The sequence below is a fragment of the Rhineura floridana genome, chromosome 12 (genome assembly GCF_030035675.1).
Source record: "Rhineura floridana isolate rRhiFlo1 chromosome 12, rRhiFlo1.hap2, whole genome shotgun sequence".
Lineage (NCBI taxonomy): Eukaryota > Metazoa > Chordata > Lepidosauria > Squamata > Rhineuridae > Rhineura > Rhineura floridana.
Genome location: NC_084491.1, coordinates 6,505,033 through 6,532,107, shown reverse-complemented (window position 1 = coordinate 6,532,107; position 27,075 = coordinate 6,505,033). Strand labels below are relative to the sequence as shown.

The 27,075-nt window shown below is 43.2% G+C and overlaps 1 protein-coding gene across 1 annotated transcript; it reads left to right on the top strand.

Annotated features, from left to right (window-relative positions):
* LOC133368463 (pituitary homeobox 2-like) lies at window positions 1–27,075 on the top strand. The gene is made up of 3 exons (XM_061592725.1): window positions 1–577; window positions 16,075–16,289; window positions 24,868–27,075. The coding sequence occupies exons 1-3, from the start codon at window positions 490–492 to the stop codon at window positions 25,372–25,374; spliced, it is 810 nt and encodes a 269-aa protein (XP_061448709.1). The 5' UTR covers window positions 1–489; the 3' UTR covers window positions 25,375–27,075.

Below are 27,075 nucleotides of genomic sequence, written 5' to 3'. Positions count from 1 at the left end.
CCAAAGAACACTCTAGCCCTGGGAAAGGGAAATAAACATGTGAGAGAAGGCGGTGGGTTAAAAAACAGCAGCACTCTGGGAGCAAAATAGCCCCTACAAAGTAGCAAGCCTCTTTGGTGGAGGGAGAGCAGCAGTCAGACCTTGATGTGGACCTGGTGGTGGAAAGCTGAGTCTTCGGAAAAAATGGCTAAACTGGCTCCATGACAGAGATTCCTGGACGGGGGTTCATAACCAGAAAGGGTCTGTTTCAAACAGCCAGAGTATAGTGATTCCATAGCCTGGACTGCTTGTTCTTCTGGAAGACCGGGGCTCCAAGTGTTGTGCCTTTTTGTTCCCTGGTCATTTTCTCCCATCAGCACAGCAAAACTGACACCTCAGGCCTTGCCAGCCAGAGAGATTTTTCACTTGTGGAGTGGGAGGCATCACGATTCTGCCTCTGCTCTCAGACGTGGAGCTTGAACACAGGGACGTCTTTGCATCTTTGGAAGTATGTCAGCATTGCTGCAAGCCACAGATGAAGGCGCTGATGGGATACCACCCAGAGCTTTGGCTGGGACACCCAGCACAGAGAGTGGAGGTAAGGCATGGAGGAAGAGAAGAGAGTTTGGGAAGCTACCAGCTTTCCTGGCTCCTAAACTACCAGCCTGAGAGGTCATGTTGTCTCAGAAAATGATCCCTTCACACAACATCATCAGTTTGGCGCAGGCAGGAGACAGACAAAGAGAGTTGAAAATGGGATGAGAAAGGTACCACTTTCCATAGTGTACACACGTACTTTGTTCCACCGTCACCTCTGATCAAACAGGTTTGGCAGGTTTTGGATGCCATCCAAAACCTCTTTGGCAGTGGTGAAACTTGGGTGAGAGTGTATGCATATATAGGAGTGATCCCTCTTTCAGTTCTCTGAAGTAGCATTTCTCTCCAGCCTCAGCCAACCTCCTACCTGCAGAAGCAGGCAGAAACGGATAAATTACTTCCCACTTTCTCAGTGTATGCTTAGAGTGTAGAATGGAGATCCCAACCTGTGTGAGCAGTTGTCACTAAGGAATGAGGGAGCAGAAGCTGGTACGGACTGAGTAATCTGGAGTACAAGAGTGGGATACAAAGAATAAATCCTCTGAATATAAGAGAAACAGGAAGCTTGAACAAGATTTTGAATGGGCAGAGTGAATAGAATGCTGCAGACCCTCAGGATCTGCCCTGTACTTGGGCCCAACTGCTGGTGTTGCCGTTGTCCTTTAGATCTGCATGACTTCTAGAGTAGTGTTAATAGATTGTCCTTCTGCAAGAGCTCTTGATTTTATATATTTTATTACCCTTCATATGCTTCAAGCTATTTTGGAGTAATAGCTGTAGAAAGGGCAAGTGTACTTTGCAGAGATTTGATCCAAAACCAGACCATTTATATTATGTTATTTATTTAGTAGTACCCGGTGGTGCATGTACTGGTATGCAAAATAATATTAGCAAGAATGCCAAGCCCCTGCTCCCAAAACCTTACAATTTAGAGGGTGACACACTAAACACCCTTAATGTGGGTGTTCTTGACTCACAGAGGCATGGCACAAAACAACCCTATTTCAGCCTATCGAAGAGGTTTATAAAATGGTGCATTGTGTGGAAAGACAGGATAGAAATCTCTCTTTCTCTCTTTGTTGCCTTCATGCAAGTTTCTCAGAAGCTACCTAGGTTGATGAACCAGATGGGTCTTTGTTCTGATCTGTCAGAGCAGATATTCCAGAGAGCTGTATTAATGGGAAACTACTGAAAAGATATAGGGAAGTATTCAACTAAGTCCTACTCAGAGTAGACCCACTGAAATTAATCAACCTAATTTAGCCACAGCATTAACTTCAATGGATCTACTCTGAGTAGGACTAGCAGTGAATACCACCCATAGTTTTAATTATAATAATTATTAAGGAATTTATATTGGCTGACCAACAACATAATTCTCTAGGTGGATCACAAAGATAAAATGATAAAATGCAGTCTTTACGATATTATAAAAACAATCACAGCTTAAAAATGCCCATACAATGTATGGGAGAGAAAGTCAGGTCTTAAAAGTCTGAGAGAACAAAAAGGTCTTCACTTGGCACTGAAAAGACCACAAAGAAGGTGCCCAGTGAGCCTTCCCAGGGAAGTTATTCCATAGCTGGGGTGTTACTGCTGAGAAAAGCCCTCTACCGAAAAAAAATGGGGAGCTGTGTGAGTTGGTTCAGTTTGCGTCTAAAGGTGAAGCTACCTAATTCACATTTTCCAAAACAATACACAAACAAAAACACAGCTATCCTTTCTTTTGCAGTGCAGTTCTCCAGCAAAGTAGCAAGTACAAAAGTGTATATACTAGGGTAAAGCATGCATTAAAATGCGTAGATAAATGGAAATAACATGCAAAAATGCACTATAAGGGGAAATTGCTTTGTAAAAAATGTATCTAATGAGCAAAATTGCATACAAAAGTGTGTATATTATGTGAAACTTGCACTAAAATACTGATGAATTTTCACGAGGACTTTTTCAAATACACACTGATGTGCAAATTTAAGACTGGAAAAATAAGAAATTGAGAGAAACTGGAATTGAAAGATTTGCCCATTCCTAGTAACCATCCACCTCACTGGGTGGGGGGGAGTGAAGACGCCTCTCAAATACTGGAGCTAACAGCAAGCTTAGTATTTTCACCTCATCATTAGATTGAAATAGATAGGGGTATAGTTATCAGGGGTCTCAGGGGGTCTTAGACCCCTTACATTTTGGGGAGCCAGGTCCCAGCTGGGTCCCTATGTCTCCAGCATCCTACAAATCAATCAGCATGACAGGGGAGTGTGTTAGCTACTGTGAAGAGTCTTCTAACATGCTTCCTTGCCCTTTCCAGCTGGTTGGAGCCAATCAGAGTGGAAGGAGGTGAGTCAGCCACTGAGAAGACTCATTTCAGTAGCTAACACTCCCCTATCATGCTTATTGGCTCCTAGGGACATTTCTTGTTGTGGGAGAAGGCATTTCATTCTCAACCCAGCAACAAAAAAGGAGGGGAGCAGGGTGTGGCTCTGACTATCATGAAGGGACCCTGCACTCCTGAATTTGCTACTACACAACTAGAAACAGACCTAATGTCAGTGACTCTCCAGTTGAGAACATCTGAATTCCTGAGTAAATGGCAAATGAATTGTATCAGGACTCTCTGTCCTAGGGTAATCACTTCTGCTTTGCAATGCAGCCCATTGCCCCAGAGTCAATTTATCTAAGGATTAGCTAAGGTTAAAGGAGAGAGCTTTTAAACACCTGCTTATTTTTGTTTCTCCTTGTGCACATAAACACTTCCCGTCTTTTGGAAGAGTAAGCAATTGAAGGTGCTTGTCAGCCAGCCATGCTCAGAATTGCCAATGCCCTGAGGCAGTGGCTGCCTCACAGGGACACATTTGGGGTGCCGTTAAAGGGTGGGAAATTGTGTCAGCCGCTTTTCGTGTGATAATATTTCTACTTCTGGTATAGGATGGTGGTCATGGGGGAGACATAAATTTGGCTTTTCTGCCTCTCCCCAGCCATGCAGGAGATGATTGGAGCAGTGGCACCGGGGGAAAGAGTTTCCCAGGGCCGGCCTAAAACATTTTGCTGCCGAAGGAGAAGATGGTGCCTCTCATGCTTCCACATACAGAAGCTGACTGGACTGGCAGGAGCTGAACCTTATTTCAGCTCTGGCAACAGGACGATGTGCTCCACCACATCCGAGGACAGCAAGCTAGCTTAGAGGGCACAGGGCAGGCTGTGTGGCACACACAGCTCTATCCTCCAGCTGTTTGTTGCCACTCCTCGACGTCTGCCACATAAAGCAGCTGCCTCACTCTGCCTACTGGTAGGACCGGCCCTTGGCTTTAACCCACATACACCCATACACCATTTCCCCAAGGAATTCCTCTCTAAAATTGTTGTTAGCCTGCAACATACACAGAAAAGGAGAGATATATACAGTATTATTGGTTGTAGCCAACTAAGTCCTACTCTGAGTAGACCCACTGACATTAATGAATGTAAGCTAGTCATGTCCATTACCGTCAATGGGTCTACTCTGAGTAGGAGTAGCACTGAATACCACTGTCTCCATTCTCCCCCTACTCACTTATAGGGCTATTGGCTATTGGATTATTTTAGATCTGGAAACTGTGAAGTGTGAGAGTAAAATATTAAATACTCCCTCCCCAGTGCTGCTGCTGCTGCCTCATTAAGAAAAACCCACAGTTGTTTGTGGTTGCTTTAATGTAAAAACAAAACAAAACCCTGTTACTATTATTATTGTTGTTACTGCTACTACTACTACTAGTAGTACTACTAGTAGTAGTACTACTACTAGTACTACTAGTAGTACTACTACTAGTAGTAGTAGTACTACTAGTACTACTACTATTCTATTTCTTACCTGCCCTTCAATGTAAGGTCCTAGGACAGACAGGTTACAACAATTTAAAATACAATATTAAAAACAGTTTGAAACAAATTACAGCCACAGAAATAGGGTGGGTCTTGAAAATATGACGGCTACAGTCACGGACCTACTATGTCTCATGTGGTGCTACATCTTGGGCTATCCCTGAAAATGTATTTTATACAGAGGTAAATAGGGTTGGAGGAAGAGGAGGTGGCTCCTGCTACCCACCACGGTCCACCTCAATGTGTAAAAATGTGCACTGTGAGGGCACATCTAGTAGGGGCCATAGTTCAGTAGCAGTGCAAATGCTTTGTGAGCAAAAGGTTTCTGGTTCAATCCCCAGCATCTCCAGGTAGGTCTAGGAGAGACTCCTCTCAGAAACCCTGGCGACCTTCTGTCAGTCACTGTGGAGAATACTGCACTAGACTAGTAGTTTTTGTATAAGGCCACTTCCTATGTTCCTAATCACTGGGAAGGGCTGTAGCAACTCAGGGGTTGAGGACCTGCTTTGATGGATCTTCACAGAGGGCTGTGACAGGAAACCCAGGCATTCACCATAGACCAGACTCCTTTAGGATCTACTTGGTGTTTTTGGTAGAACTCCAAGGTCCACTAACAGGGGCAGATCTTATATTAGGCAGAGTGAGGCATCTGCCTCAGCAGGTGGATGATGGGGAGCAGGGAAGGCTGTTGACGTGTTGGAAGACAGAGCTGTGTATAGGACTAGGCTGCTGCCTTGAGGTGCAGTGGAGGCTGCTATCCTGTCACCAGTGTTGAAGAAAGATTAAACTGCCAGTCCAGTTCGCTTCTGTATATGGAATGGGGGAAGGCACCATCTCGTCCTTTGCTACAGACAGCAGAATGTCTTCATCCAGCTCTGCCCACCAACCAGAGCCAGGCGCAAAATTATGGATCAGGGTAGGGTGGGAGGTAAAGGGAATTGCCTACTGCTAGTGATGGGAGGATCTGTCAATTTTGTTTCTCTCGGCTTCTCATTTTTCCATTATTAAACACATTTCTGCAGTAATTTGTGCAATTCTTTTTTTAAAAATCCTTATGAAAGTTCTTCAGAATTTTAGCTTGGATTTCTCCTAATAAACACTTTTTTGTATGTAGTTTTGACTAATGTATATATTTTTGCAAGCAGCTTCTCCAAATATAAGGCATGGTTGCATGCTACTTTCACTAACATATTCATTTTTATGCACATTTCTGAAGGAAATTACAGCAAAGCCTTTGACTATGTAGATCATGAAAAACTATGGAATGCTTTAAAAGAAATGGGGGTGCCACAGCATCTAATTGTCCTGATGAGGAACCTATACTCTGCACAAGAGGCTACTGTGAGGACAGAATTTGGAGAAACTGACTGGTTCCCCATCGGAAAGGGTGTGAGACAGGGGTGTATTTTATCACCCTATTTGTTTAATATGCAGAACCAGAGCTTGGAAAAGTTACTTTTTAAAACTACAATTCCCATCAGCCCCAGCCAGCATGGCCACTGGATTGGGCTGATGGGAGATGTAGTTCAAAAAAGTAACTTTTCCAAGCTCTGTGCAGAACATATCATACAGAAAGCGGGATTGGACCAAGATGAAGGAGGTGTGAAAATTGGAGGGAGAAATATCAATAATTACCATACTACTAGCAGAAACCAGTAATGATTTGAAAGAAATGCTGAAGAAAGTTAAAGAGGAAACACAAAAGCAGGACTACAGCTGAACGTCGAACAGACTAAAGTAATGACAACAGAAGATTTATGTAACTTTACAGTTGACAACAAGGACATTGAACTTGTCAAGGGTTATCAATACCTCGGCACAGTCATTAAGCAAAATGGAGATAATAGTCAAGAAATGAGAAGAAGGCTAGGACTGGGGAGGGCAGCTATGGGAGAACTAGAAAAGGTCCTCAAATGCAAAGATGTATCACTGAACACCAAAGTCAGGATCATTCAGACCATGGTATTCCCAATCTCTATGTATGGATGTGAAAGTTGGACAGTGAAAAAAGCGGTAAGAGAAAAATCAACTCATTCAAAATGTGGTGTTGGAGGAGAGCTTTGCGGATACCATGGACCGTGAAAAGAGAAATAATTGGGTGTTAGAACAGATCAGAACTATCACTAGAAGCTAAAATGATGAAACTGAGTTTATCATACTTTGGACACATAACGAGAAGACATGATTCGCTAGAAAAGACAATAATCCTGGGAAAAACAGGAGGGAGTAGAAAAAGAGGAAGACCATCCAAGAGATGGATTGATTCCATAAAGGAAGCCACAGACCTGAACTTACAAGATCCGAACAGGGTGGTTCATGACAGATGCTATTGGAGGTTGCTGATTCATAGGGTCGCTTATGTAATCGGCTTGAAGGCACATGACAACAAATTTTACTTGTTATTTTAAAATTATTGGCTGTCAAAAATGGATCGATTGCAAATCACCCAGAGATCTACCAGTAGATCTCCCACCAGTTACAGACAATATTGGGCAAGATGAGCCAGCAGATGGAGCCAGTAAAAAGTATCTTCCTGTGTTCCTAAGAGCAGATGTGTGCAGATGAAATCCTCCTGAAATAATAACATTTGCATTTGTTTAAGTTATAACCATTCTGGAATGGTTAGAGGGGCCTTGGGAATTCTTTAATGAGATGACTGTCCTTATAGCAGAGAAAGTTTACCAGTTATGCTTTTTATAATATTAACCTATATTATGAATCTCTGAATGGGCATTTGAACCTAAATGCATACCTTGCTTTGTTTTGTTTTGCAAGCCTTGACATTTTAAAACATAAGTTTCATGCAAGGGGCCTAAGGGGATGGACAATCTTCTTACACTTTTATGCAAACACATACACTGACCAAATACAATAATTGACTTCAACACTGAGAAAAAAGTTCAGCCCAGATATTTCCACAACTCTCCGTGGCGCAGAGTGGTAAGTGGCGGTAATGCAGCCAAAGCTCTGCTCACGGCCGGAGTTCGATTCCAATGGAAGGAGGAAGTCGAATATCCAGTTATCCAGTAAAGGGGTCGAGGTCCACTCAGCCTTCCATCCATCTGTGGTCGGTAAAATGAGTACGGGTGGGTAAAGAAAGGCCAGGGAAAGAACTGGCAATCCCACCCCATATATACGGTCTGCCTAGTAAACGTCGCAAGACGTCACCCTAAGAGTCGGAAACGACTCGCACTACAAGTGCGGGGACACCTTTACCTTTACCTTTTTACCATGGAAGAAGTTGTAAACAATAAGGCATTTTAATTAGTACCCTTCAAAAATAAAACAAACCTACTTTTATTTATTTATTTATTATTTGATTTATATCCCGCCCTTCCTCCCAGCAGGAGCCCAGGGCAATCTCTAGTTATTTGCATCCCTTTGTAAAAATCTGCCTTTTCAGACAGTTTTGGACAGAACGCACGTCTCTGGTTGCATACGATCCATATTGTTGCACACCACCCCAATCTCCGAGCGGTGAGAGATTTCCAGGGGTCCCTGTGCTTACCCAGGGGTTTGGTTTCCTTGAAAAGGAGGTCATTGCAGACTGTGGTGTCTTGGTGAAATATGGTTTGTTTATTTACACACCATCCAACCTGAGCTTAAGATGGAGGGGTTCCAAGCATCAGCAGTCCAGTAGATCTTGCTTTTCCATCAGGCTTACAGAAGGCACCCTAAAGCCACTGTGCAGAGCCAGCCTCTCTGGCTGCCTCCAGCTCCAAGCCTTTTCTCAATCTCAACTAAAAACACAAGCCTCCCCTTGGCCTCAGGAAGGGAAGGGGAGGGCTCTCCTGAACAGATTCAATAACAGTAGGATCTCCCTGGCCCAGTTAATGGGCACTTGATAGGCCCATTAACTCACCTGGCCACTCTATTAGACTAACAAAAGAGACTCCTCTGACTCTCCGCTGCAGAGCCCACCTCCAGGTATAGAATTCCAAATCAGAGGCTGGAAGGGAACTCCTAGAAATCATCTATCTCAACCCCCAAACCCATAACAATATGTTACTGGTGACTACTCAGTTGAGTGACACATTCTTGAAGCTGCTTACTAGAACAAGAAAAATTGTGTGAATTGGCCCTAAGAGTATGAATGAGATTATTAAGGTTGCTTCTACTCTAGCCCTTTTTTCTGGAATGATGATGCTTTCAGGGATAATCCAGTTGATGTTATTGCTTTCTAATATTTTCCATGTTGGCAGAGTGCAATCCACAGTGTACCAGGCAGGCTGGTGCTGCAGTATTAAGCACCACTGAGCTTCCTGCTTGCAGGTTCTTTTCATTGTTTTGACTGTAGTTTTCAGTGTGGCTAGTGGATCTTTTTTGGTCTTCTCTTTCTTTTAAATAAAAGGGGAAATTCGGCAAGATAGCCAGTAATTAAAGTAATATCTAAGAGATCATCTCCTTCCCTACAGACCCTCTTGGGTGTTAAGATCAGCACAGGAGGCCTTCTCGGGAGATCCACCACCCTCAGATGTTTGGGCGGGTAGCCTGGGAGAGGGCTTCCTAAGTGGCAGCCCCTCGGTTGTAGAATTCCCTCCCTACAGCACTTGAGAGGTATGTTTTCAGGACCAACCTTAAAATTTTTGTAACCTGCCCTGGGACCTAATGGTGAAGGGCTAGCAATACATTTATTATTAGTAGTAGTAGTAGTAGTGGTAGTGGTAGTGTTATGGTGGTGGTGGTGGTGGTTGCCCTCTCGGGGAAAAGAAGTGGACTGAGGGGCAATTCCTTACTAATTGCCCCACAGCTGCACTGAAGAAGCAATGAAAACGGATAAATGTTGAATGAATGTTGCATGGGACTATTCCTAAAAGGGACTTACATCTGAGTATATGATGTAGAACGGTTTTGTGGGTGTGTATTTCACGATTCTTGTTTATTAGATTTGTTAATTGCTTATCACCTGAAGGTCTCCAAGCAATTTACAACACTGTTAAAAATGCAAATAGATACATCATATCATAAAAACAAAACAATAAAACAACAACAGCCCCCATAAAGTCACAGAAAGCTTTGGCACTACACTAATAACAAACCAACTTCATCTCAGTCTGTCAAATGTCTGGGGGAAAAGGTAAGTCTTTACTTGGGGCAGAAAAGATGTCAAAGGCCGCTGTGATGTTCCTGTATTAATGTATATATGGTAAGTGCTGTTTGTATAGAAGATACATGGTAAGTGGAATGAAAGAGGAGGGGGGAGTAAATGAGCAGTAGAATGCTGGATGATTGGCTGAGTGTTTGGATGGCTGAGAGTATAAATGGAAGGATGACAGTTGAATCTGTGTGGACGTGAGTGGGTTGTTTTGGTGGAGTTTGGAGGTGGGTGTGAGTTGGTGTATGTCAGGAGTGTGTGGAGAAAGAGGGAGGTGGAGTTCGGATTAGTAATAAGTCAAATATCACAGTAATAGACGAAACCATAAGCTTGTAGATCATTATCAAAGTTATCTTGTTATTAATGTTATTTAATAAATACTATTTTGGTTTACCGAAGGCCTGATCCTTGGCTGGGGTTTCACAGACCAGAAGGGAGGGTAAGGTAATAACCAAGGCTGAAGGGAAACAGTAACAAATGGTGGCAGCGGTGAAGAGGAGAAGATAACATTATAAGTATCCAGAGCAACCCCGAGTTATGAGTTATCTGCATTGATACAAGGGGGTTGGGAACAGCATAGGCACGCAGTCACGAATGTAACCGGATAGAGAGACTCAGGCAAGGTCTCTGGGAACATTGGTTGTAGAACGTGACTGGTGGTGCTGCCTAGCAGGGGGATCTATTGAGATCTGTGCTAGTGCAGAGAGAGAAACCATAAAAAAGGACAGTCCGGACTGGTGGAGTCCCTGGTGGTGCCTAGTGAAAGGCAGTAGCCACGAGCAGGTAGGAACCTGACAGGGAGAGCCAGGGAAGGGCGTCACAGGTGTTGGCTGTAGCGGTGGGATACGGACAAAAGAGAGTCCCTAACAGTGGTGTGGCAAACAGAAATAACAAATAAAGATTACTTGTGAGAGTGACTGGCAAAGAGTGTGTGGCAAAGAGTGAGTGAACTCCAACACCATGGCTGAATATATAAAAATGAAAAGAGAGGAGCTGGTGGAGAAGTGCATAACATTCAATTTACCTCACGAGGGTAAAGGGGTAGATGAACTGAGGGTGGCACTAATAGCTTTTATAACTGTCCAGCAAAAACAACCTGTCAGGGAAGAGACCCCAGAAGGGTATTCAAGCAATCCCGCTTATATAGAGTACTTGAGAGAGAAGTTAAGATGGGAACGTGAATTGGAAACTGAGAGATGGAGGAGGGAGGCTGAGGAAAAAGACAAGCAGAGGGTCTTTGAAACGGAAGAGAAGGAAAAACAGCGGGAGTTGGAAACTGAGAGATTGAGGAGGGAGGCTGAGGAAAAAGACAAGCAGAGGGTCTTTGAAACGGAAGAGAAGGAAAAACAGCGGGAGTTGGAAATTGAGAGAATGAGAATGGGGTTTGAGGAGAGGGAGAAGCAACGAACATTGGATGCTGAATTACAGGTGGAAAAGTTAAAGTCTGAAAGAGAGAAGTTTCATTCTGATGAAACAAGAAAGGACAGAAATGAAACTAAAATAAAGGTGACACCGAAAGATTTTGCAGTGTTTGAGCCTGGACAAGATCCACAAATTTACCTCAGCACTTTTGAAAAAGCGGCTCAAATGTGGGGGCTACCAGAGGATAAATATATGCAATATTTATCGAACTTGATCAAGGGGGAGTTGGCAGAGGTATACCAATATTTCCCCTCAGACTGGGACCTGACTATTTTAGAAAGTTATTCCGAAACTGTCAGATCCAAGCAGGGAGGTCTTTTGTTGAACTGGGAGCAAAGTTGATGGATATATTTGGAAAGTGGATGAGTAGTGCCAAAGCTCAGTCAGTGGAAGAGGTGAAAAGCCTCATGATACTGGATCAATTATTCCATCAGTTACCACCAGAAATAAGGCTCCTTGTCAAAGACCGTTCCTCTACATCGGTGCAGGAGGCCGCAGAGATGGCGGATCACTTTGCCTCCAATAGAACTGACTGGGTGGGGAAAACATCAAGAGAGTTTAAACCCAGACCATATAGTGGCGGCAAAAAGGATGTGGTGCCACAGCGAGTGAGTCCTCCAGTAAAATCTGAAGGGCACAGGACACCCCAGAGTGGATCTGTGTACCCTAAAATGGAGGAGAAATTATGCTATAAATGTGGTAGACCGGGGCACCTACGTTTTCAATGTGAGGTTGCCAACCCCATTAGTAATCCTGCTCAGGCAAGGGCAGTAAAAACAGAACCAAAAGATCTAACAACGAAAAAGGTTCAGTTCTGCCAGATAAACTGGACAGAAGTAAAAGACCTTGATTCAAGTCTGAGAGAGGAAGTGAGTATACAAGGGGCAAATTATTGGGCATTGCTTGATACTGGTGCCGCTCAGACGTTACTGAGGCCAGATTTAATAAAATCTGAGGAAATATTACCTCAGGAAACGGTGACTATCCAAGGAGTGAGGGGTAAACCAGAAAGCTTACCCATGGCCCTAGTGAAAATGCAGTGGAGAGGCAGAGAGGGAAAATATAAAGTGGGTATTAATGCCCAACAACAAGAGCCAGTGATACTGGGAAGAGATGTAATGGGGGCACAAGGAAAAATATATGTGGTAACCAGACAACAACTTGGCAGAGAAACAGAAGCCATGTTAAAAGGGGCTGAAGGAAACAGGGTGGAACCTGTTTTCGAGCCTACGGTCACCATAGCAACCCCTGAAAGGCCTGCTGAAAGAAACAACTTGTATCAAATGGTCTCTAGTGAAGAGGCAGAGCAGTTCAGGGAAGAACTGAATAGGGATACAAATTTGAAGCAAATAAAGGAGCAAGCCCTGACACAAAAGATTCCCTTTACTGACAAGCTGAGGAATCAAATTGTGTGTGAGAATGGGATTTTATATAGACTGTGGATGCCTGCTGAGAGAAAGGATGAATGTGAACCAGTGAAGCAATTGATAGTACCTAGCAAATACAGAACCAGATTGCTAGAGGTAGCCCACGATGTCCCATGTGCAGGACATCTGGGAATAGAAAAGACCAAGAGGAGATTGGCTGCACACTATTATTGGCCAAATATCTCCAAAGATGTAAAACAACATTGTCTATCTTGTGGTATATGCCAAAAGGTGGGAAAAAGTGGAGTAAAGACTACGGCACCCTTAAAGCCCCTTCCTATAATTGGACAACCCTTTTATAGAGTGGGAGTAGATTTGGTGGGCCCTTTTTCCAAACCCACAAGGCATGGCAAGAAATATCTAGTGGTGGTGGTGGATTTTGCCACCAGGTACCCAGACACGGAAGCATTAAGAGCCGTAGAAGCCCCTGTAGTGGCAGAGGCTTTGTTAAAAATCTTTATGAGGCTGGGTTTCCCTCATGAAGTGCTGACGGATCAAGGCAGTGTATTCATGGGAGAAGTGATGCAATGTATGTGGAAGTGTTGTGGTGTAAAACATCTAAAGACCACCACTTACCATCCAGCCACTAACAGATTGACTGAGAGATTTAATGGGGTTCTGAAGGGCATGATAAGAAGTTATGTTCAAGATCACCCACAAGACTGGGATGAACGTTTGGGGTGCTTCTTATTCGCGTACAGAGAAGTCCCTCAGGAGTCAACAGGCTTCTCACCCTTTGAACTGATGTTCACTAGAAAAGTGAGGGGACCTTTGGAACTGTTAAAAAATTCATGGGAAGGAACCCTGGGAGAGTACAAAACATCTGTAGTTGATTTTGTATTAGACTTCCGCAGCAAATTAACATCGATGATGGAAGCTGTACAAAAGAATTTGAGTCAAGCTCAGGAGAAGCAAAGTTACTGGTATGACAGAACAGCCAGGGAACGTGTGTATGATGTGGGAGATATGGTTATGGCATTCATGCCCAGGAAACATGATAAATTACAGGCTAACTGGGAGGGACCATATACCATAAGAGAAAAGCTTGACACAGTGACGTATGTAATTACCACAGTATTAGAGGCATTAAGAAAAGCAGGGCTAACAATAAAAGCTAAGAAATGCCAGTTTGGGCTGAAGGAAGTAATCTATTTAGGACATAAGGTGGGGAGTGGGAAAATCACCCCCTTATGGAGCAAAGTTGAGGCAATACAATCGTGGCCCATCCCCTTAACTAAGAAACAAGTTAGGGCATTTCTAGGTGTGGCTGGTTTTTATAGAAAGTTTGTGAAAGATTTTGGGGAAATAGCCACCCCCTTGCATGAGTTGACAAAGAAAAGGTGTTCTGAGCGTGTGGTATGGACGGATGAATGTCAGAAGGCTTTGGATCTGCTGAAGCAAGCCTTGTGCCAAGGACCCATATTAATAGCACCAGACTATGAGCAACCATTCATCGTGGCTACGGATGCGTCGGACCTCGCGCTGGGAGTCGTCTTGCTGCAGGAGAGAGAAGGCACCAGACATCCAGTGGCGTATCTGAGTCACAAGCTGACGTCGAGGGAGAAAAACTATTCGTCGGTCCAAAAGGAGTGCCTAGCAGTCGTGTGGGGACTGAACAAGTTGCGCCCATACGTGTGGGGACGAAGATTTACAGTGACGACTGACCATCGGGCCTTGTTATGGTTACAGACTATGAAAAACCATAACACTATGCTGCAGAGGTGGTCCTGGGCCCTACAAGACTATCAAGTGGACTTCCAGTTCATAAAAGGCAAGGACAATGTATTGGCCGATGGACTGTCAAGGCAGGTGGCTGGGACTGCAGTGACGTGACGCAGACGTAGGAACAAAAAAGACATTTTCCCCATAAAGACTTGGTTTTATTGTTAACGCGGCGTATGAATCCTAGAGCAGGAATAATACTCTGTCGTTATTTTTAAGGGGGGGGGAAATGTGATGTTCCTGTATTAATGTATATATGGTAAGTGCTGTTTGTATAGAAGATACATGGTAAGTGGAATGAAAGAGGAGGGGGGAGTAAATGAGCAGTAGAATGCTGGATGATTGGCTGAGTGTTTGGATGGCTGAGAGTATAAATGGAAGGATGACAGTTGAATCTGGGTGGACGTGAGTGGGTTGTTTTGGTGGAGTTTGGAGGTGGGTGTGAGTTGGTGTATGTCAGGAGAGTGTGGAGAAAGAGGGAGGTGGAGTTCGGATTAGTAATAAGTCAAATATCACAGTAATAGATGAAACCATAAGCTTGTAGAACATTATCAAAGTTATCTTGTTATTAATGTTATTTAATAAATACTATTTTGGTTAACCGAAGGCCTGATCCTTGGCTGGGGTTTCACAGACCAGAAGGGAGGGTAAGGTAATAACCAAGGCTGAAGGGAAACAGTAACAAATGGTGGCAGTGGTGAAGAGGAGAAGATAACATTATAAGTATCCAGAGCAACCCCGAGTTATGAGTTATCTGCATTGATACAAGGGGGTTGGGAACAGCATAGGCACGTAGTCACGAATGTAACCGGATAGAGAGACTCAGGCAAGGTCTCTGGGAACATTGGTTGTAGAACGTGACTGGTGGTGCTGCCTAGCAGGGGGATCTATTGAGATCTGTGCTAGAGCGGAGAGAGAAACCATAAAAAAGGACAGTCCAGACTGGTGGAGTCCCTGGTGGTGCCTAGTGAAAGGCAGTAGCCACGAGCAGGTAGGAACCTGACAGGGAGAGCCAGGGAAGGGCGTCACAGCCGCCCTAAGTGGATGTTGCTGGGGAGCACACTGGAGAATACAGAACTATATTAAGTACAGTGTGGAACCCTAATTTTCAGTCAGCTTCCAATGAAGTGCAGAAAAGCAATGCCTCAGCTCTGCTAAAGGGCTCTAGGGTGGAAACTTTCTAAGTTATCCAGTTAGGCAATAAAATTCTGTCTGTCATGTTTGAAGTGAACAAAAGTGGCTTCATATCAGGTACTTCTACAGAGCTTTCCCCCTGGAGAACATAGCTATATAATTATTAAAAATATTTATAGACTGCCCCTCATAGAAAAATATCAGAGTGGTTTACAACAAAATCTACAAGTGCAAAAAGCATAAGTTACTGCTACTAACATACAAAGCCCTAAATAACTCTGGACCAGGTTGCCTCAAAAACAGTCTTCTGCTCCATTACCTGATGAGGACATTATGTTCAGCAAATAGAACCCAGTTAGTTTTGACATGGCCTGATTATCAGCTTGCAGTAACACAGAGGTGAGCTTTTTCACTGGTGGCACTCGTGTTTTGGAATGCCCTCGCTGCTGAAATATGAGAGGTCCTATCAGGATTGGCATTCCGCTGACTCCTGAAGACACCTGTTTAGGCAGGCATTCTTCTGAACCTGAACTTCTGATTCTTAACTTCTTATTAACTGGAGTTTTGTCATCTTTTTTAACTGGTTTGTTTTATAATATATTTTAATTATGGATGTTTTAATGTTCTGATTGAATTGTAATTGGGTATTTTAATTATGTATGTATTTTATAATTGATTTTATAGTAAACCACCTAGAAGCCAGTTTGGCATATAAGCAGTATATAAATAAACAAATAAACCATTAAAACAATATAGAAAGAATGTTGATGCCTCTTGGAAAAGGGCTGATTCTGATGCCCATTGTACATGCTGAAACTTTCCTCGTTCATGGTTCTTTTACAGGAGAGAATGGTGAGGTTTCTCAGTGCAAATCTTCTGATTCCAGTGGTGAGGAGGAGGCCCGTGTGGGGAAAAAGAAGCCACGTAGGCAGCGGACTCATTTTACCAGCCAACAGCTCCAGGAGTTGGAGGCCACTTTCCAGCGGAATCGCTACCCAGACATGAGCACAAGGGAAGAGATTGCAGGCTGGACCAATCTGACAGAGCCCAGGATCAGGGTAAGCAGGGATCTCTATTGAGATTGGCACAAGGTGTACCCAGTGATACAAAGGTTTGAGGGGGGGGAGTCCCCTCATTCCCTCCCCCAAGAACTCTCCCTGTACATTTTTCCAAAGGAAAACTTGTGAATTTGGGGAGACACTGGGGATGGGGGGAACAACCACTTATGAAATATTCTCTTATTTGGAGTAAGTGAGATGCTTTTTAAGACACATTTTACTCACTCAAAAATATGTAGCATGAAGAGTGTCTTGCATAAATATCTACAGTATTACAGGATGATCATTCTAGTGTATCCTGTAGACATATACAACAGTCAAAGCCAAGATGCATTTCTGCACCTAGATGGTGCTGTCATTTTCACGTGAGGAACAGACAGGGCCTTTGTTGCTTGTGAATTGCTGTCTGCTGTTTTCTGGCCACCATTGATCTAATTTAGACAGGAGCAGGTATCCTGAATGATCTGGTCCTTTTGATCTTTCCCCTCTCTTCTGGTCTTCCTTTTCACCTTTCCCCTCAAATGACTGTGACACACACACACTGCTACAAAACTAACAGTGCACCCAGTGGGATAAAAGGGTCATTTCTAGCTAAATGCGTGTAGGACTGCAGCTTCAGGCATTTTACTTTTGAGGCTGCAAACCTATTTGTGCTTACCTAATACAAGCAACCCCCTTTAGGATGCACATAATGTGGTGAGGGGGTTTGAGAGTGTTGAAGAAGCTGAGAGCAATGCTGTCAGGAGTCTAGACTGTAATGAGGAATCAAAATATTGAGGATTTTTAATCTTTGATTCATCTCAGTGAACCAGAGTTTGAAAAGGCCTGCAACAGCAAAGATTCCTGGGAAACAGCCCCTCTGTGACCTCTGAGTACATATCTTGCAATGCCTGAAGGTATAGACTTCCTGACTCCCATGGAAATTTGGATTTGTCACCCAGTAAGAATAGGCGCTACTTTCAAACAAAGGAAATGCTTAGGATAATCTAGGCCATCAGGAGGAAACCAAAATAGCTCCTTTCAAACTAGGAGGTGTTGTGCATTTCTAAGCCTTTGGAGAAGACAGGATAAACTCCTGTCAAACAAAGAAACTGTTTTACACAAGGATTATGATAATCTTAACCTTGAGGAATCATCAGGAATCTACAGCAGGGAAATCACACCTATCATCTGGGAACTTATCAGAAAATGAGTGGGTTCCCACCTTCCTGATCACATTTACATTGGGTTTACTTTGGGGTCAGTTTAGTTAGAAAAAGATATAAAACATGAGGAGTAAGAAGGGGAGGTGGGTGCCTCTTCTGGAGGGCTCCAGCTGCTGCTTCACTTACCAACGTACTCTAGCATCTTTGGGACAAATTGCAGAGCTTCAGAGCTAAGGATTGGGTGAGATCTTTCAAATCTAGCGCTGGTTACACAAGGGCAGAGCTTTTGGCTCATTGGACTAGATACGAAAGGTCTCTCTCAGTTTTAGGCTTGCAGCAAGTCTCCAGGAAAGGTATATGCAACTATCTGGGCCTTTTTCTTTCCTTTTTTTCTTTCTTTCTGTGTGGGTGAGCTTAATGTGAAAGTGTTTATAGGGCTAGTCTCTTTGCTTTAGTCTATCCAGTGTTGCTGAATGAATGGATGAATAATAGTTAGAAAACTACTCATTGTTAACTGCAGTTGTAAACTGCAATATTTTTCCTTGTTCCTTCTCTTAATAAAACCACTCTTTATTTTACTTTCAGTGTGTGTGTTATTGGGTTAAGGGTAAAATTATACATGTTCTGGGGGTGATGTGCGGGTAACCCCAGCAAAAGATCCTGCTGCTCTCTTTTGGGGAATTTGGATTTCTAGTGAGCTCTGCTCATGAGGAAGTTCAAGGTCCCTTCGTAACAAGACCAAGATGCTAGACTCCTAGCAGGGGCACCCATGGCGGAATGGTCAAAGCTGAGACAGCTGACTAAGATGCATCCAAACTCAGAGGAAGGCAATGGTAAACCACCTCTGAATACCTCTTACCATGAAAACTCTATGAACAGAGTATCCAAAATGCAACACGAGATAGTGCGGGAAGATGAGACCCCCCCAGGTCAGAAGCCACTCACCGAGCTACTGGGGAAGAACAAAGGACAAGTACGAGTAGCACTGTGACTAATGACACAGCAGGGTCAAAGCCGAAAGGAAGCCCAGAGACTGATGTGCACAGATGCGAAAGGAGAGTCCGGAGTTGTACAACGCACACAATAGGAACATGGAATGTGAGAAGCATGAACCAGGGAAAGTCAGAAATTGTTAAGCAAGAAATGGAACGTATCAAAATTACAATACTTGGCGTGAGTTAATTAAAATGGACGGGAATGGGACATTTTCAATCGGGCAACTACAACATATTTTATGCAGGAAATGAGAAATCAAGAAGAAACGGGGTTGCTTTAATAGTGAGAAGTGATGTAGCAAAAGCAATTAGGAGCTACAACGCAAGGTCTGAGCAAGTGATATCAATGAGATTAAACGGGAAACCTATTAACATAACCATCATCCAAGTCTACGCTCCAACATCAAACGCAGAAGAAGAAGAATTGGAGAGATTTTACGAAGAAGTACAGGAGGAAATTGATCACACACCAAAACAAGATGTGCTGATAATCATGGGGGACTGGAATGCAAAAGCAGGGAACAGAGAAGTACTAGGAATTGTGGGGAAATGGGGCTTAGGTGACAGAAATGAAGCAGGAGAAAGACTTACTGAATTCTGTGAAGCCAATTATTTGTTTCTTGCCAACACATTTTTTGAGCAACCAAAAAGATGACTGTACACGTGGACATCACCAGATGGTCAATATAGGAATCAAATTAATTATATAATTGAAACAGAAGATGGAGAAGTTCCATACTTTCTGCAAAAACAAGACCAGGAGCAGACTGGGGTTCAGATCATGAACTGATCATATCAAAAATCAGAGTAAAGCTAAAGAAGAACAACAAAGCACTCATAATGCCAAAATACAATTTAAATAACATCCCAGAAGAATATAAAGATCAAACAAGGAACAGGTTTGAGGCTTTAAACTTAGTTGACAGAGAACCAGAAGAACTATGGGCTGAAGTCAGGGACATTATCAGGAAAGAATGCAAAAAGACAATTCCTCTAGTTAAAAAGAGAGAAAGACCTCAATGGATGACTGAAGAAACTCTTAAAATGGTTAAAGAGAGAAGGAAAGCAAAAGGAAAAGGAGATAGAAACACAGTCAGATCCCTAAATGCAACTATACAACGACTAGTACGTAGGGACAAAGAAAACTATTACAATAGTTATTGTATAGAAATAGAAAAGGACAACAAAATGGGAAGAACAAGAGCCCTATGCCAAAAGATTGGAGAAATGAAAGGGAAATTTAAACCACAAGTAGGGATGTTGAATAATCAACAGGGGAACACACTGACTGACCGAGATGAAACAAAAGGAAGATGGAAGCAATACACCAAAGAACTCTACAAATGAGATGAAAGGATGACAGATTCATTCACGGAGGAACCATATGATGAAGAACCACAAATTTTAGAATGTGAGGTGAAAGCTGCTCTTAAAATTCTTGGAAGAAACACATCACCAGGAATAGATGGCATACCAATAGAGTTGCTACAAGCTACTGAGACTGAATCTGTCAAGAAATATGGAAAACTAAACAATGGCCCACAGACTGGAAGCATTCAATATATATCCCACTTCCAAAGAAAGGGGATCCCAGAGAATGCAGTAATTACCAAACTATTGCCTTAATATCCCATGCAAGTAAAGTAATGCTCAAGATTCTACAACAAAGGCTCTTACCATATATGGAGTGAGAAATGCCAGACGTCCAAGCTGCATTTAGAAAGGGCAGAGGCACCAGAGATCTTATCGCAAACATACGTTGGATAATGGAACGGACCAAGGAATTTCAGAAGAAAATCACCCTGTGCTTTATAGACTACAGCAAAGCCTTTGACTGTGTAAATCATGAAACTATGGAATGCTTTAAAAGAAATGGGGGTGCCACAGCATCTGATTGTCCTGATGCACATCCTATACTCTGGACAAGGGGCTACTGTAAGGACAGAATATGGCGAAACCGATTGGTTCCCCATCAGAAAGGGTGGGAGACTGGAGTGTATTTTATCACCCTATTTGTTTAATCTGTACGCAGAACATATCATACGGAAAGTGGGATTGGACCAAGATGAAGGAGGTGTGAAAATTGGAGGGAGAAACATCAATAATTTAAGATATTATTATTATTATTATTTATTAAACTTATATACCGCCCGACTAGCAATAGCTCTCTGGGCGGTTAACATAAAATACAATAAAATTACGGAATCTAATACAACAAGCATATAAAAACTACACAATCTAAAATCAAATTACAAACATTTAACTAAAATTAAAATGCCTCAGAGAAGAGAAAGGTTTTAACTTGGCGCCAAAAAGATGATAGTGTTGGCGCCAAGCACACCTCCTCGGGGAGACTGTTCCACAATTCAGGGGCCGCCACGGAGAAGGCCCTAGATCTCGTCACCACCCTCCGGGCCTCCCTATGCGTCGGGACCCGGAGGAGGGCCTTCGTAGTAGACCGTAGTGTACGAGCCGGTTCGTATCGGGAGAGGCGTTCCGACAGATATCGTGGTCCCGCGCCGTATAAGGCTTTATAGGTTAACACCAACACTTTGAATCTGGCCCGGAAGCGTATTGGAAGCCAGTGCAGGCAAGCCAGCACAGGCGTTATATGCTCAGACTGCTTAGTTCTTGTTAGCAGTCTGGCCGCCACATTTTGCACTAGCTGTAGCTTCCAAACCATCTTCAAAGGTAGCCCTACGTAAAGCGCGTTGCAGTAGTCCAAACGCGAGGTTACCAGAGCATGTACTACTGATGTAAGGTCCTCCTTACTCAGATAGGGACGTAGCTGGGCCACCAACCGAAGTTGGTAGAACGCATTCCGTGCTACCGAGGCTGCATAAGCCTCAAGTGAGAGGGAAGAGTCTAGAACGACTCCCAGACTACGAACCTGTTCCTTTAGGGGGAGTGTAACCCCGTCCAGGACAGGGCATATATCCACCATCTGATCGGAGAAACCATCCACCAACAGCATCTCAGTCTTATCAGGATTGAGTCTCAGCTTGTTAGTTCTCATCCAGTCCATTGTCGCGGCCAGGCAACGGTTCAGCACATCAACCGCCTCACCTGAAGAAGATGAAAAGGAGACGATACCATACTTTTAGCAGAAACCAGTAATGATTTGAAATAAATGCTGATGAAAGTTAAAGAGGAAAGCACAAAAACAGGACTACAGCTGAACGTCAAGAAGACTAAAGTAATGACAACAGAAGATTTGTGTAACTTTTCAGTTGACAATGAGGACATTGAACTTGTCAAGGATTATCAGTACCTCGGCACAGTCATTAACCAAAATGGAGACAATAGTCAAGAAATCAGAAGAAGGCTAGGACTGGGGAGGCCAGCTGTGAGAGAACTAGAAAAGATCCTCAAATGCAAAGATGTATCACTGAACACCAAAGTCAGGATCATTCAGACCATGGTATTCCCGATCTCTATGTATGGATGTGAGAGTTGGACAGTGAAAAAAGCAGATAAGAGAAAAATCAGCTCATTTGAAATGTGGTATTGGAGGAGAGCTTTGCAGATACCATTGACCGTGAAAAAGACAAATAATTGGGTGTTAGAACAGATCAGAACTATCACTAGAAGCTAAAATGATGAAACTGAGGTTATCCTACTTTGGACACATCATGAGAAGACCTGATTCACTACAAAATACAATAATGATGGGGGAAAGTTGGACAGTGAAAAAGGCGGATAAGAGAAAAATCAGCTCATTTGAAATGTGGTGCTGGAGGAGAGCTTTGTGCATACCATGGACTGCGAAAAAGACAAATAATTGGGTGTTAGAACAAATTAAATGAGAACTATCACTAGAAGCTAAAATGATGAAACTGAGGTTATCCTACTTTGGACACATAATGAGAAGACATGTTTCACTAAAAAAGATAATAATGCTTGGAAAAAAAGGAGGAAGTAGAAAAAGAGGAAGGCCAAACAAGAGATGGATTGATTCCATAAAGGAAGCCACAGACCTGAACTTACAAGATCCAAACAGGGTGGTTCATGACAGATGCTCTTGGAGGTCACTGATTCATAGGGTCGCCATAAGTCGTAGTCGACTTGGAAGCACATAACAACAACAAATGTATTTTATCCTAAAATACACATTTTAATGCATTTTTGTATGCTTTTTGAGCAAAGAATTATATCACAAAATTTAGAGAAGTATGAAATCTGAAAAATAATTCTGTTCCAATTATTACAGAATCATAGAATAGTAGAGTTGGAAGGGGCCTATAAGGCCATCAAGTCCAACCCCCTGCTCAATGCAGGAATCCAAATCAAAGCATTCCCAACAGATGGCTGTCCAGCTGCCTCTTGAATGCCTCCAGTGTTGGAGAGCCCACTATCTCTCTAGGTAATTGGTTCGATTAGTATTAGTCAGGGAGGAACAAATTAGGTTCTTTTGCTTAAACATGGAAACAAAACAAAATGCTCCCTCAATCATATTTCTGAGTAAAAATGCGTAGAATTGTTCTGTAAAATGCATAACTGGGCCAAATAGTACACTTTTATATGCCAACTAAGTTGTCTATGATGGATTCTATGTTATGAAAGCAGTAAAATAAATTTGTTTGATAAGAAAGGATTGCATATATGCATATAAAAGAAAGTACTGCATATAGTGTAAACTGCTTAGAGATTTTATTTACAATTCTCTTAAATAAAATAAATAAATTTAAATTCCCTCAAAATTTTCTACTGCCCCCCACTATCATAATGTTATTCCGCACCATTCATCTCAATACAAAGGCATTAATTTCAGTGGAAAGGAAACACAATACAAATAGGGATGGGGGAAGACATCTATTACATATAGTTTTTGTGGACTGACAACAACAGTGAATGCCGATCATGTTTGCTGCATTGATTTCCATTCCAGAAATGGGACGAATAAGCGAGCATTGGCAGCTTCCGCTCCCGTTTCTGTCAGAATTCTCCAACATCCCAAGCTATGACTAATGAATATTATTTATCCGGTCAATTTGCATTCTCCAACACCTGTCTGTGATTATTGACTGGGCAGTGTTCAAAATCCTCTGTTGGTACCATGAATTTGTGCATTTTTCCATGCCTGTGTATGAATATGCCTAAACACCATGCTTTTTTAAAAGAATGATTTAACATTCACTGTTCAATTCTCATTAACCCAAGAGTGCCATAGACGGGGATGAGTAACCACATGAACAGCCCTGCCTTTGTGTGACTCATAGTGTGCAGCCCAAACCAGCAACTTGTTGGACCAGCTGAAACCGCATTGGTCCTTTGTGTCACCTGACCCCTGTGGGGTCAATAGCTGCAGCACAACATAGACCAGGCCAGCAGCTACTTCCACTAGGAAGCTCCACAGGGGCAAGGAAAATAAAATATCTGGCTCCTACTGTTCTTTACACCCAGCATAACAACTTTGAGAGAATGAGTTCAGGACGCTTGAACAGCTTGGTTGCTGCCAAGATCCCAAACTGTGTCTCATTTGGCGTTAAGCCCTGTGCCTTCCATTACAATTGCTCTCCAACAGCAATGCCCACAGACAAACTGCATTTTGTAGCACTAGAAATGTAAGAGAGCATTGTTTTCCCCATGTTCATCACATGAAGCACTATTTCTGTTCTGCAACAGTTCATCTTCCACCAAAACCTGCATTATGCATCTCACTGTCTGCTGTGGCAAAATTACATAACTTACATCCACAAAATTATGTAAATTACCTTTTGATTATGTTATTCCACCCTATTTATATCAGTGTAAAGGAAATGCAATGCACATTAGCTGGGGACTTAATCAATTAGGACACATTTGCAGACTGAAAGCAACAACAGGAAGGGCCATAGCTCAGTGGTGGAGCATTGATGCCTTGCATGCAGAAGATCCCAAATTCAATCCCCAGCAGCATCTCCAGGTAGGGCTGGGAGAGACCCCTGCCTGAAGTCCTGGAGAGCTGCTGCCAGTCAGTGTAGACAATACTGAGCGAGATGGACCAATGGTCTGACTCAGTATAAGGCAGCTTCCTGTGTGTGTGTGTTTTAAATATAATTTGTTTTAATATGTTTTTAAGGATGTTTTGTTGTAATATATTTTAAAGTCTGTTTTTATGATGCTTTAGAGTGTTTTTAATGCTTTTGTTTGCTGCCCTGGGCTCCTACTGGGAGGACGGGCGGGATATAAATCTAATAAATAAATAACCACCATGAATACCAATTGTATTCACTGGATTGATTTGTATTCCGGACATGGGACGAATAAGCACAGATTGGCAATTCCCACTCCCATTTCTGGTTTTGTCAGAATTCTGCAATATCCCTAGATAGCACAGAAGGAGATCTTCCCGTATAAAAGCAGCCTATCATTCATACAGTCATTGACTTCTTACGACTGCATTAGAGAGTACAGATTTCTCTCTCTCTCTCTCTGTTTCTCTCCCTCTTTCTCAAGGTTTGGTTTAAGAACCGCAGAGCCAAATGGCGGAAAAAGGAACGCCATCAGCAGACAGAGCTCTGCAAAGGGGCCTTTGGTGCACAGTTCAGTGGCTTGACTGGGAACCCCTATGAGGACCTTTACCCAACCTACACCTACAATACCTGGGCCCCGAAGGGGCTACATGCTAACCCCATCCACAGCAAAGGATTCCAGCTCTTCAACTCCATGAGCCTCAGTTCCTTTCCACCCCAGAGTGTATTCTCTGCAGCTTCAGGAGCCTCCACGTCTGGTGTCCCATCTTTAGAAACCTTCAACAGCCTGGCAAGTCCTCCAGGGCCTCCCAGTTCAACATATGGACCGGGCTCTTCTCCACCGTACATGTACAGGGACCCCTGCAACTCAAGCCTGGCTAGTTTGAGACTCAGAGCAAGGCAGCCACAGGCGCCCCTCAACTATGGATCTCCTCAAAATGCAGCCATCAGCCCCAGCTCCAGCCACTATAATTTGGATAGGCCGGTGTGATACTGGGCCCCAAAAGAAGAATAGCCTGATTTGTGTTCCCTTAAGACTCTTTTTAGCAGTGGCCTCAGGGAAGGGTTTGCCTCCATAATTCCTGCGTTAGGGATTGAATAGGATTCACCAGTCCTGGGAAAAATAACACTTCTAGCCTCTTCCATTCTGGATGTTGCCATATAGCCTTCTTTCTTAAGTGCCTTAACACAGTCACCTTTCATGGAGCCTGCACCTCCTCAGAAACCCCTGATCTTGGCACGGATGAAGGCTACAAACAGTCAACGTCATCCTTTTTGTGTCAGATGTCCAATGTGTTTTTTAAAATTCTTTAGTAGGATGCCAGGAGAGGTGAAATGGCAGGGCATTGTCTGCCATTTTGAACTGGGGGGGGAGCCCATCTGTTATGACCAAAAATAGAACTCCAGATGAGAAGGAAGAAAAAAAACCTACTATGAGGAGTGGGAGGGTACAGAGGAAAAGAAAGGCTGACAAAGCCAGTTAGTTACCTGGGGTTGTGTTGGTTGGGGGACCTGATCCAGTTGAGTCAATTTCACTTAGTCCATTGACTTGTTGAGGCTGAGGCTGGTAAATCCCAGCCAGGCCTGGCTGTAGGATTGAGAGGAGAGGACTCTGCACAAAATGATGAGGGGGGGACTTCCACCACAGATGCCTGCATGGGGGCCCCTTTTACGATAAAAAATTGCATTTGGGGGGCTCTGACACATCTTGATTGTCCTCCCCTCAAAATGCATTGAAAAGGTCCAGGGCACCATGGAGGCCCCAAGAATATGGTGAACCTGAGCTGCAGTGTTTCTGTGGCAGTTGGTGGTCTTCTTTGGAGGAAGCATTTTTTTCCTTGCCCTTAACAGCTTCCAATTATCAGTTGGTTGGGCCCCTCAAGAACTTCAGGGCCCCAGCACTTGACCAACCCTCTATCAAAAACTGGACTTATATCCAGCATGTTTTGAAAGTTCGGCCAAATTAACATTTCTAGTTTTTCATTTTCAAAAGGGCAAAACATAACCATTTTGACTGCAAAGCTAACACGGTAACCAGTCCTAGTTGTCTGTCACAGCCGCAACTTCCCCACCCTCATGCATGTCCTGCAACCCAGTCATTGCTCGATTGTCTTGAACTACTCAAGATTGCACCGAGAGAATTTCCCAGAGGTGGTATCTCACCTGCAGCCACCACGTTCATTTGCATGGGAAACCCTGTCGCTATAAGCCTTCCCAGACTACCTTTGCCCAAGCCATTCCAGGTCCAGCTTCTTGAAGGACTTCTCCCTTGCCCAACCCATTGTCACCAGGGAGGGGGACCCCTTCAAACAGCTCACTAATGAAAGCTTTCCCCATTAAAGAGTGAAACCTTGTTCCCTGAGAGATGAAAACTGGCAGATCCAATCTGAGAGTAGAGCTGCTATAATGGGAATAGATTTCCTTCTCTTTTTTGTTCTCTTTGAGAATATGTGTTGGTGAGGATTGGGGAATAAAGGAAGATGGTGGCCAGGTGGCCTTCTACAACCTGAATATGACATCGAGAAATGGCCTGAAAACTTTGTAACCAGACAAATATATATGTGCCTTGTCCATTTTGCCATCTTGATAAAGAATGCCCACGTTTAAAGCCAGATTTTTAACACTTTTATTTTATGTATGAATGCCATGTGATTCTTTCTGATGTCCTATCAATAAACCTTTTTTTTCTATT

Bases quoted from the DNA above. Each gene is read 5' to 3' on its own strand.
- LOC133368463 (XM_061592725.1), top strand. From the start codon at position 490: ATGTCAGCATTGCTGCAAGCCACAGATGAAGGCGCTGATGGGATACCA. The intron at 578-16,074 runs GTAAGGCATGGA...GTTCTTTTACAG, and splicing joins ACCCAGCACAGAGAGTGGAG to GAGAGAATGGTGAGGTTTCT. The intron at 16,290-24,867 runs GTAAGCAGGGAT...CTCTTTCTCAAG, and splicing joins TGACAGAGCCCAGGATCAGG to GTTTGGTTTAAGAACCGCAG.